This window comes from Rutidosis leptorrhynchoides, chromosome 9 (assembly GCF_046630445.1).
Source record: "Rutidosis leptorrhynchoides isolate AG116_Rl617_1_P2 chromosome 9, CSIRO_AGI_Rlap_v1, whole genome shotgun sequence".
In the NCBI taxonomy this organism is placed as follows: domain Eukaryota; kingdom Viridiplantae; phylum Streptophyta; class Magnoliopsida; order Asterales; family Asteraceae; genus Rutidosis; species Rutidosis leptorrhynchoides.
In genome coordinates this window covers 341,206,976-341,220,312 of record NC_092341.1, presented here as the reverse complement: position 1 = coordinate 341,220,312, position 13,337 = coordinate 341,206,976, and the positions used below count along the sequence as shown (strand labels likewise).

The 13,337-nt window shown below is 27.7% G+C and overlaps 1 protein-coding gene across 1 annotated transcript; it reads left to right on the top strand.

Moving 5' to 3' along the window:
• The first annotated feature begins 12,685 nt into the window (after nucleotides 1-12,685).
• LOC139869124 (uncharacterized) lies at nucleotides 12,686-13,099 on the top strand. The gene is made up of 2 exons (XM_071857449.1): nucleotides 12,686-12,873; nucleotides 12,916-13,099. Exons 1-2 carry the CDS (start codon nucleotides 12,686-12,688, stop codon nucleotides 13,097-13,099), a joined length of 372 nt encoding a protein of 123 aa, XP_071713550.1.
• The last annotated feature ends 238 nt before the right edge of the window (nucleotides 13,100-13,337 follow it).

Sequence of the window (13,337 nt, the reverse complement as noted above, 5' to 3'; positions counted from 1 at the left end):
GATCATATTACGATGGATTTTGTAACAAAATTACCTAGATCTCAGAGAGGTAATGATATGATACGGGTAATTGTTGATCGACTGACAAAGAGTGCAAACTTTTTAGCAACAAAAGAGACAACCTTGTTGAGTGTTCTAGCAGATTTGTACTTGAAAGAGATAGTTAGTCGACATTGAGTTCCGATATCTATCGTATCAGACATAGATTATATATTTGTGTCAAATTTCTGGAACAGCTTACAGAGAAGTTTGGGAACGAGGGTAAATCTGAATACATCATATCATCTATAGACCGACGGTCAGAGTTAACGTACAATACAGACACTAGATGATATGCTTAGGTCCTGCGTGTTAGAGTATGTTTCATGACCCGTCCTAATCCATCCGGACGAATACATTACATTTGGTTACATCGCGAGGTACTTGACCTCTATATGATACATTTTACAAACATTGCATTCATTTTTAAAAGATAAACTTTCATTACTTCGAAAGTTGACGGCATGCATACCATTTCCTAATATATCCAACTAAAATTGACTTAACAATAATCTTGATGAACTCAACGACTCGAATGCAACGTCTTTTGAAATATGTCATGAATAACCCCAAGTAATATCTTTAAAATGAGCAATTGCACAGCGGAAGATTTCTTTCGTACCTGAAAATAAACATGCTTTAAAGTGTCAACTAAAAGGTTGGTGAGTTCATTAGTTTATCATAATCATTCATTTCCATCATTTTAATAGACCACAAGATTTTCATTTCTCATAAATATACGTCCCATGCATAGAGACAAAAATCATTCATATGGATTGAACACCTGGTAACCGATATTAACAAGATGCATATAGAATATCCCCTATCATTCCGGGAAATCCTTCGGACATGATAAAAACAACATCGAAGTACTAAAGCATCCGGTACTTTGGATGGGGTTCGTTAGGCCTAATAGATCTATCTTTAGGATTCGCGTCAATTAGTAGACTGGTTTACTAATTCTTAGGTTACCAAGTAAAAAGGGGCATATTCGGCTTCGATCATTCAACCGTATAATGTAGTTTCGATTACTTGTGTCTATTTCGTAAAACATTTATAAAAGCAGCGCATGTATTCTCAGTTCCAAAAATATATATTGCAAAAGCATTTAAAAAGGGAGTAATGAAACTCACTCTACAATATTTTGTAGTAAAAATATTCATACAATGATACTGAACAATGCAGGGTTGGCCTCGGATTCATGAACCTATATCATTTGTATATTTATTAATACACATAATCATAACTGAACAAATTTATTTATTATATCTTTATTTTGTATATTAAATTTGTGTATATATATTTAAAATGGTTATTATTCATATAGTTATATTAATATATCCATGTTTATATACATAATTGTTTAAATTTTATATTTAAAATTTGATAGTTTTGTTATTTGTATGTATTTATGTAACTAATATTAATAGGTTTGATATATATAGTTATGTGAGGTTTTAATATAATTTTAGTATAGGTAATAAGTATATTTTATGTATAAAATATTTATCTGTTTAAAAAGGTAGTTTTTGGTATTAATGATTTATTAATAATAATAATAATAATAACTTTGTTAAAAAAATGATAATATTAATAAAGATATTGTTAACAATGGTACCTTTGTTTAATAATATTAATAATAATAATAATACTAATAGTTACAAAAGTGATACTAGTACTAATATAAATGGGAAAAATGATAACTTATATTATTTCCATAATAATAATAATAACCCTAATCATAATAATATTAATACATATATTAGTAAGAATAGCTATATTTCATAAATGATAAAATTTAACAATAATCAACCTATTAATAATACTTATAGCAATAATAATAATAATAATAATAATAATAATAATAATAATAATAATAATAATACTAATAATTATAATTGATACTCATACTAATTTCAATGATAATAATAATTTGCATTTTGATAGTAATAATAATACTAATAATACTTAGTGATAGCAATAATGAAAATAATATTAATCATAGTAATAATCATGTTACTAAGGTTAGTAATGATAATAATAATTAACTTAATAATAATAATAATCAATAATAATAATAATAATAATAATAATAATAATAATAATAATAATAATAATAATAATAATAATAATAATAATGAAAGTATAAATGTGTATACCCTTTTTGGAAGCTTTTCTAAAAAGAATTGCCCACCACGAGGCTCGAACCCGTGACCCCTCGAATACCCGCTAACACTCAAAACCACTCCTCCACTTCATTTTATCTTAATTTAGCCCATTTTAATTTCAATTAAACTGTCCTTTCCGTTTTCCCTTATCTTTTCTTCTTCTTTGATTCAATCGACAGAACCCAAAACCCAAAAGCTTATCAATTCAATTTTTTTTTTTTACATGAAATTGATTTATAACTAATCTAAGTTGAATACATTAGTTAATTCAAACGATAAAAATAATAATAAAAAAAACTAAAAAAAAGAACTGCTATATCAGTTCACGAACCCAACAAGAACCACAAACTTGATTGTGATTTCTAAAACGTTTTGGAAAATCTTTTCAACACAAAATAGATTCTAAATCCCTCCTGGAAACTATCTGAATTACCAATTAAAATAGAATTTATCAAAACGAATATGAATTTCAAGAAGAACAAAATTTTTGACTTTTAAATTTCGATCTTTGACTCCAAAATTCAGGATCGATATAACGATTTGGGAGTTGAAACTTTGCAACCAGATTCACTACATGATTCCTAACAGAACCTCATTAATAGATTTTGAAAAACAAAGCTAATTCGAGCGGTTTGAAAATGGAACCAAGAACAGAAAATTACGGGTCTATTTTTCCTATATATATATATATATATATATATATATATATATATATATATATATATATATATATATATATATATATATATATATATATATTAAATTCAATCAAATAAAAGCTAAAAGAATTTGCAATCATTAGTGGATATGGAAGGATTCATAACATCTGAAACTGATTGGTTTATAGGGAATTTATGGATGTCGACATATACCTTCAGACAAATAACAGAACAGGAGAGAAAATAAAAAAAAATAAAAGCAGACTAGGATAGTTAACAGAAATTGTTTGATAGCTGATCTGAATTCGACATAAATCGAATATGGTACAATTCATGTGCAGAAGAAAGAGTCACGTAAGAAGAAACAAAAAAATTGGATGTGGACGTGAAACAGATCCATATAATTGAATCTTATGTTTATAATTTATATATATATAATTATAATTATTATTAATAATTAATAATTTTAAATATATTAAAAATAATAATTATACAAATAATAATACTGATAATATTAATTAATAATAATAACATAATAATTCTTTTAATAAAAATCATCATAATAATAATAGTATTTCGAATAATGCTACAATTGGTTATAATAATATTTATAATGATATTATTAATGATAATATTAATAAATTGTTTTATTTATTATTATTTTTTTTAATAGCAATAATAATATATAATAATATTAATGATTCTTAATGATAATACTTAATAATAATACTAGTAATATCAATTTACATGTTTAAATTTTATATTTATATTTATATATTATAATGATATTAATAATACAAATAATAATATTAATGTTAATATTTAATATTAGTAATAATAATGAGACTGATATGACATATTATGTTTATCAAATCTTATATATATATATATATATATATATATATATATATATATATATATATATATATATATACCATATATTAATTTAATAATACTGTTGATACTGAAATCAATATTAATAATGAAAGTAATATAATAATTATATTTTAACTTGTAATTAGATTTAATATAATGATATTACATATTACTTAATTATGTAATGCTTATATTATATAATGACATATTTGCGTATTTAATATTTATATATATTATATATATTACAACATACATATAGTATTAATTTTGTACAGAATTCGTATATATTTATTTTAATAACTTATTATTTATTTCGTATATTACTCTACATATTTAATTCAAATGATTAATTGATATTATATTCATTCAAATTAATATACATAATTATGTTTTTATTACATATATAAATTTATTTACATATTTATTTTCACACACTTGTTCGTGAATCGTCGGGAACAGTCGAAGGGTATTTGAATAAATGAACATAGTTTCTAAAATTTTCGAGACTCAACATTACAGACTTTGCTTATCGTGTCGAAATCAAATAAAGATTAAGTTTAAATTTTGTTGGAAATTCCCGGGTCGTCACAGTACCTACCCGTTAAAGAAATTTCGTCCCGAAATTTGAGTGAGGTCGTCATGGCTAACAATAAGAATATTTTTCTGACGAATATGAGCTGATAATTAGAGTTTTATCATTATTGATTAATATAGATAAAACGATTCGAGTACTCGAGTGAAGCTGTCATAACAGATTGAGATAGAGATTTAACTTTTGACGTAGCCACGGTGGATTTTCGGAATTCAAGGGATTAAAGAAAATCTTCTAAATCTAAAAGATTTGATTCTTCGGCTAATAAGGAAATTAAGATCTTTATAATTAAATACGGTGATCTGCCTCGATTACTCTGTCTGATATTTCCATTATAAATTAAACTCTTCCGTTCCATTATTCTCAGCATTCCTATACTTTCTTTCTTAGTTCATACATCCAAAAGATGATGGAAATGTTTAATCCAGTTCTAATCCTTGATATTTTCCTAATTATCATTCCTGCCATCCTTCTTTTCAATATTCCACTAGAAAAAATCTGTTTACTTCTACTATTGCCTTGGGGTGATACTATTCTTAATTATACCGTGTCTTTATATTGCTATTCGTATTAATATCTACGGTTTATAACTTATGTGTTGTTATTGGGCTTTATATTTTCTCTTATATTTTGGAGCTCTTTGCCTTTTTATTATCCTCCCGACCTCTAGTAAAGCGAGTAACGATCCAGAATTCGTAGGTATAGAGTTTCGAATGACTATAATATTCTAAGTAGAGAGGAACGTATTAGTACGATTTGATTTGTCAAATTACCAGAATATCCGGAAAAGTTAGAACTATTAGGAAGATATGTTCTCGATATGTTTGGAGATTAGGTAGAATATAAGAGTCGTGTAAATGGCACATAATGACGTTATAGTCTGTGAATCATCACATTCCATTAGAAACTCAGCATGACTTACTGTAATATAATCACGTTGATCAAGTGTCATTATATTATACTAACTCCTGCATCAGTTCCCAACACTACTTCAAAAACATTCATAGTTTAAACTTGAAAGTTTACAGAATATAGAAACTAATAGTTTCTTATATGATGTAATACTGATAGCGCAAAGAGATAAATGATTTCAGATAAGATTAGTTATGAAAATATATTCATAAATATCTAGGATATTTATAATGAAAGATACGATGATATTTTGGAATTTCTAATATCGATGGATGTCAGGAGCACGGTATTCATTAATGACTTTAGCAGATACTAAATCATTTGGATTCTTTGAAGGCAGGTTTAGTCCTTGTGATTTGTCCACAGCCTCCTTCATAGTTTGCTCAATTCGTTTTCTAGTTTCAACTTTTCTGAGCTTTGTCAACATACTATTCTGTATCACCAAACTTTCGACTATTAAGGCCGTTTTCAGGTTTTACTGCTTCATTCAGCTTTTTCAACATTCAGAGTATTGATTCGTAGACTGAGTGCTTTTCAGAATTTCAGACTTGAGTATCATAATTCTAAGAGATTAAGGTTATGTGTATACATATAACTGTTGATGTAGAAACGCCGCGAGATTCTAAATACTGATTGCTAATCCTCGATAATTGATGTGGTAATTCTCGTTATAAGATGTGGATGAGTATATGATAGGATTGTAACGAATATAATGATTTTTCTGAAAATCAATGATCAACACAGTTGTTGATAAGTTTACTGCTAATGTGGTGGAATATAAACGATTCTCCGATAAGGATGATGAAGGGTTAATCTTTATAATAAGGTTTATTCGAATGAAAAATGAAGTTCATTTGCTGGAGCTGTGACAAAATTGGCTAATTTGGAGAGGGATTGTAAAGTTATTTTCGGTAATAACAACGCCAAAAGAGCTAGCACAGATACGTGTTAAACGTTTACTCAGGTTCCGAGTGTTTTTCAGGTGCATAACCATATGCATAAATCTTTCTTTCTGTAGATGAAGTGCGGTTGGTTTATCCTCTCGTTTGAGGTGTTTTTCAAGAATCATGAAAGGTTTGAACACAGATTGTAATCATCATGATACAAATGAGGTTTAAGATGAAATCAAGTGGCAAACTTGAAGAATTGTTTAATTTCATATGTTATAATCAATATTTTAATTCATTTTAATTGTCCAATGTTATTAGTTCACAGTCGATAGTCCACAGTTAACAGTCCAATAATTCATATATAGTTTAATTTATAATATTTGAATTAATTAATATGTATCGTGACCCGTGTACATGTCTCAGACTCGATCACAACTCAAATTATATATATTATTATAGAATCAACCTCAACCCTGTATAGCGAACTCGATCATTACAGCATATAGAGTGTCTATGGTTATTCCAAATAATATTTATAGATGCGTCAATATGATATGTCAAAACCTTGTATACGTGTCCCGATATGTAAAGTGCGTAAAAATAAATAACAGAAATTAAATGACGATAAATAAAGTGCGTAAAGTAAATAATAGAAATTAAATGACGATAAATAAAATTGCGAGAATGTAAATTGCGATAATTAAATTGTGATAAATAAAATGTAATCAGTTAGCTAGGAGCAATTAGCTAGGAACAGTTAGCGTGGATTCTTAACAAAATTTCTCATAGTTAATTTGTTTGTTTCTAACAAATTTTATTTTGTCAAATATTTTCTTCATTATGCCACTTTTTGAATTCTGATAGGTCAAAATCCAAATATGAAATTGTATGAAAATGGTTATTCTGCGGTGAACGGATACGTATATCTGTGGATGTAAGTAGGATAGTAAATGATTGTTGAATCAGATTCGAATAATGTACAGTGTAACTTATTAATGTGAAATCTAAATATTCCTCGGGTATTACCTACCCGTTAAAATATTTTCACCATTAACAGTTTGTACAAAAGAATTTTTAATTACAATCTTTATGAAAATATACTTTCATATATATATTTTCTTCAGATGTAATATAGATTTAATGAGTTAATATGATATTAATCTCATTTGGTTTACCGTTAGAATAAGAATATATAATCTCTAAAACATTAAAGATTACATAATCGCCATGTCGAACGAAGATAAATGATGTAGAACGTCATGTAGAACGATGATTATACTCGAGGTACAGAATGTGATGTTGAAGCGTATGTTGTTGATGGTACTGGTATTGATGTTGGTGGTACTGTTGGTGCCGTTGATGTTGCTGAAGCTGGTACGTTTTGCACCATATTTTTCAAGGCTACAATTTGGGCACGTAGTTCGTTGACTTATTACTCCGGGATGATTGTCGGTAAGAACGGGTGAATGAATAAGGTTTAGGATTTGAGTTATGATATAGTCATGATGAGATATTCGGGAAATGAGGGTGAAAATGGTGTTACGAACAGGTTCACCGGTAAGTGCTTCAGGTTCTTCATCAAGAGGTGAATTCGGTTAGTAGAAGGGATCGCCTTCTGCGCGTTTCCATTGATTAAGTCAACTACGAACCCATCAGATGAATTGGGGATGGATGATTGGTTGATTCATTCTGGTGACACTGCTTTCGGAGCTTAGATGAAACTCCATATCGGAATAGCTGTCGGAATCCGATGAATTCGAACTGGTTGAGGGATTCATCTTGTACAATCAGATGAAGGATTTTCGATAAGAAATAGATTATAGGATGTAGATTAGTATCCTGCAATACATAATTTACATATGCATATATAATACTAAAATCCCATAAGTTACGGAGGAATCTACGGAAGCTGTCAGGAAAAGGTAACAATAACAGATACGCTAAGATATGAATTTATCTATACACTGTCTATGCGATAGAGGCAGTAAGACATGTCTAGACTTTAAGGATGATAAGCAAATAATTTTCGACACTAAATGATAAGCAAAACTTTTGACATGCAGACACGGGATAAGTCCAGACCCACTAATGTATCTAAACAACTATCAGTTAGACACACTAATGCAAGACCTGGTTCGCTAAGACCACCGCTCTGATACCAACTTTCATATAGTTGGGGACAACCACCGTCCCACCCAGTGCCTTCTCAGCTAACCGCCTGGTGACCACTGAATGTACCTCAGATACTGATTTTAGGGCCTGCCTCTCGGCTACTGCCAACCCTCGTAAGGGATCGCAAGGAGTAAGAGCCAATGCTTCGTCACAGGTAACACTGTGAGAACCTCCTTTACGACTAACCCACCACACATGGACGGCGTTATACCAGCTCTGATGCCAACTTTCATGACCCGTCCTAATCCATCCGGACGAATACATTACATTTGGTTACATCGCGAGGTACTTGACCTCTATATGATACATTTTACAAACATTGCATTCGTTTTTAAAAGACAAACTTTCATTACTTCGAAAGTTGACGGCATGCATACCATTTCCTAATATATCCAACTAAAATTGACTTAACAATAATCTTGATGAACTCAACGACTCGAATGCAACGTCTTTTGAAATATGTCATGAATGACCCCAAGTAATATCTTTAAAATGAGCAATTGCACAGCGGAAGATTTCTTTCGTACCTGAAAATAAACATGATTTAAAGTGTCAACCAAAAGGTTGGTGAGTTCATTAGTTTATCATAATCATTCATTTTCATCATTTTAATAGACCACAAGATTTTCATTTCTCATAAATATATGTCACATGCATAGAGACAAAAATCATTCATATGGATTGAACACCTGGTAACCGACATTAACAAGATGCATATAGAATATCCCCTATCATTCCGGGAAATCCTTCAGACATGATAAAAACAACATCGAAGTACTAAAGCATCCGGTACTTTGGATGGGGTTCATTAGACCCAATAGATCAATCTTTAGGATTCGCGTCAATTAGTATACTGGTTTACTAATTCTTAGGTTACCAAGTAAAAAGGGGCATATTCGGCTTCGAACATTCAACCATATAATGTAGTTTCGATTACTTGTGTCTATTTCGTAAAACATTTATAAAAGCAGCGCATGTATTCTCAGTCCCAAAAATATATATTGCAAAAGCATTTAAAAAGGGAGTAATGAAACTCACTCTACAATATTTTGTAGTAAAAATATTCATACGACGATACTGAACAATGCAGGGTTGGCATCGGATTCATGAACCTATATCATTTGTATATTTATTAATACACATAATCGTAACTGAACAAATTTATTTATTATATCTTTATTTTGTATATTAAATTTGTGTATATATATTTAAAATGGTTATTATTCATATAGTTATATTAATATATCCATGCTTATAAACATAATTGTTTAAATGTTATATTTAAAATTTGATAGTTTTGTTATTTGTATGTATTTATGTAACTAATATTAATAGGTTTGATATATATAGTTATGTGAGATTTTAATATAATTTTAGTATAGGTAATAAGTATATTTTATGTATAAAATATTTATCTGTTTAAAAAGGTAGTTTTTGGTATTAATGATTTACTAATAATAATAATAATAATAACTTTGTTAAAAAAAATGATAATATTAATAAAGATATTGTTAACAATGGTACATTTAATAATAATAATAATAATAATAATAATAATAATAATAATAATAATAATAATAATAATAATAATAATAATAATAATAATAATAATAATAATAATAATACTAATAGTTACAAAAGTGATACTAGTACTAATATAAATGGGAAAAATGATAACTTGTATTATTTCCATAATAATAATAATAACCCTAATCATAATAATATTAATACATATATTAGTAAGAATAGCTATATTTCATAAATGATAAAATTTAACAATAATCAACATATTAATAATACTTATAGCAATAATAATAATAATACTAATAATTATAATTGATACTCATACTAATTTCAATGATAATAATAATTTGCATTTTGATAGTAATAATAATACTAATAATACTTAGTGATAGCAATAATGATAATAATATTAATCATAGTAATAATCATGTTACTAAGGTTAGTAATGATAATAATAATTAACTTAATAATAATAATAATCAATAATAATAATAATAAAAATGAAAGTATAAATGTGTATACCCTTTTTGGAAGCTTTTCTAAAAAGAATTGCCCACCACGAGGCTCGAACCCGTAACCCCTCGAATACCCGCTAACACCCACAACCACTCCTCCAATTCATTTTATCTTAATTTAGCCCATTTTAATTTCAATTAAACTGTCCTTTCTGTTTTCCCTTATCCTTTCTTCTTCTTTGATTCAATCGACAGAACCCAAAACCCAAAAGCTTATCAATTCGAATTTTTTTTTGACATGAAATTGATTTATAACTAATCTAAGTTGAATACATTGGTTAATTCAAATGATCAAAAAAATAAAAAAAAAACTAAAAAAAAAAAGAACTGCTATATCAGTTCACGAACCCAACAAGAACCACAAACTTGATTGTGATTTCTAAAACGTTTTGGAAAATCTTTTCAACACAAAATAGATTCTAAATCCCTCCTGGAAACTTTCTGAATTACCAATTAAAACAGAATTTATCAAAACGAAAATGAATTTCAAGAAGAACAAAATTTTCGACTTTTAAATTTCGATCTTTGACTCCAAAATTCAGGATCGATATAACGATTTGGAGTTGAAACTTTGCAACCAGATTCACTACATGATTCCTAACAGAACCTCATTAATAGATTTTGAAAAACAAAGCTAATTCGAGCGGTTTGAAAATGGAACCAAGAACAGAAAATAACGGGTCTATTTTTCCTATATATATATATATATATATATATATATATATATATATATATTAAATTCAATCAAATAAAAGCTAAAAGAATTTGCAATCGTTAGTGGATATGGAAGGATTCATAACATCTGAAACTGATTGGTTTATAGGGAATTTATGGCTGTCGACATATACCTTCAGACAAATAACAGAACAGGAGAGAAAATAAAAAAAAATAAAAGCAGACTAGGATAGTTAACAAAAATTGTTTGATAGCTGATCTGAATTCGACATAAATTGAATATGGTACAATTCATGTGCAGAAGAAAGAGTCACGTAAGAAGAAACAAAAAAATTGGATGTGGACGTGAAACAGATCCATATAATTGAATCTGATGTTTATAATTTATATATATATAATTATAATTATTATTAATAATTAATAATTTTAAATATATTAACAATAATAATTATACAAATAATAATAATACTGATAATATTAATTAATAATAATAACATAATAATTATTTTAATAATAATAGCATTTCGAATAATGCTACAATTGGTTATAATAATATTTATAATGATATTATTAATGATAATATTAATAAATTGTTTTTTTTATAATAGTAATAATAATATATAATAATATTAATGATTCTTAATGATAATACTTAATAATAATACAAGTAATATCAATTTACATGTTTAAATTTTATATTTATATATTATATATTATAATGATATTAATAATACAAATAATAATATTAATGTTAATATTTAATATTAGTAATAATAATGAGACTGATATGACATATTATGTTTATCAAATCTCATATATATATATATATATATATATATATATATATATATATATATATATATATATATATATATATATATATATATATATATATATATATAAATTTAATAATACTGTTGATACTTAAATCAATATTAATAATGAAAGTAATATAATAATTATATTTTAACTTGTAATTAGATTTAATATAATGATATTACATATTACTTAATTATGTAATGCTTATATTATATAATGACATATTTGCGTATTTAATATTTATATATATTATATATATTACAACATACATATAGTATTAATTTTGTACAGAATTCGTATATATTTATTTTAATAACTTATTATTTATTTCGTATATTACTCTACATATTTAATTTAAATGATTAATTGATATTATATTCATTCAAATTAATATACATAATTATGTTTTTATTACATATATAAATTTATTTACATATTTATTTTCATACACTTGTTCGTGAATCGTCGAGAACAGTCGAAGGGTATTTGAATACATGAACATAGTTTCCAAAATTTTCGAGACTCAACATTACAGACTTTGCTTATCGTGTCGAAATCAAATAAAGATTAAGTTTAAATTTAGTTGGAAATTCCCGGGTCGTCACAGTATGGTGGTTCGCGGGATATACATCTACCTTTGATCGAGTTCGCTTACAACAATACTTATCATTCGAGTATTGGTATGCCGCCTTATGAAATGTTGTTTGGTCGCAAATGCAGAACGCCGACTTGTTAGTTAGAAGCCGGTGAAAAACAGTTTGCAGGTCCATAATTAGTTCAGATAACAGCTGACAAGGTAGCGATAGTACGTGAAAAGTTGAAAGCGGCACGTGACAGACAGAAAATGTATGTTGATCCACGTAGACGTCCGATAAACTTTGAGGTGGAAGATCGTGTTTACTTGAAAGTTTCGTCGTGGAAAGGAGTTATTAGGTTTGGTAAGCGGGGTAAGCTAGCTCCGAGATACATTGGGCCTTTCAAGATTATTCAGAAAGTTAATGATCAGAGGGTTGTGTTAGAACTTTCGGCAGAGTAAGAAGGAATACATAACACATTTAACGTGTGTTACCTTAGGAAGTGTAAGGTCGATGATGAGACGCAACTGGTCCCATTGAGTGATTTGAGGGTAGAATTGAATCAAAAGTTAGTTGAAGAACCAGTGAGAATTGTCGATAGAAAGGTGACAAAGTTAAGAAAGAAGGAGATCCAAATGGTGCTTGTCGAGTGGAATCATAGTTTAGGATCGAACCTTACGTAGGAGACCGAAGAGCTGATGAAGGCTCGTTATCCATGTATGTTTGACCTTGACCAGATTCCGAGGACGGAATCTTCATATGGGGGGTGGATTTGTAACATCCTCAGACAGGGCTTAGATGTAAGATGACTTTTTTACCCTTAGGCATAACTGTGTGATTATTTATGCCTTTATTTTAATTATATGTTTAGAGTTATTTTATTATTTAGTTAAGACCAGTTTGTGACAAGGGTCACAGAAC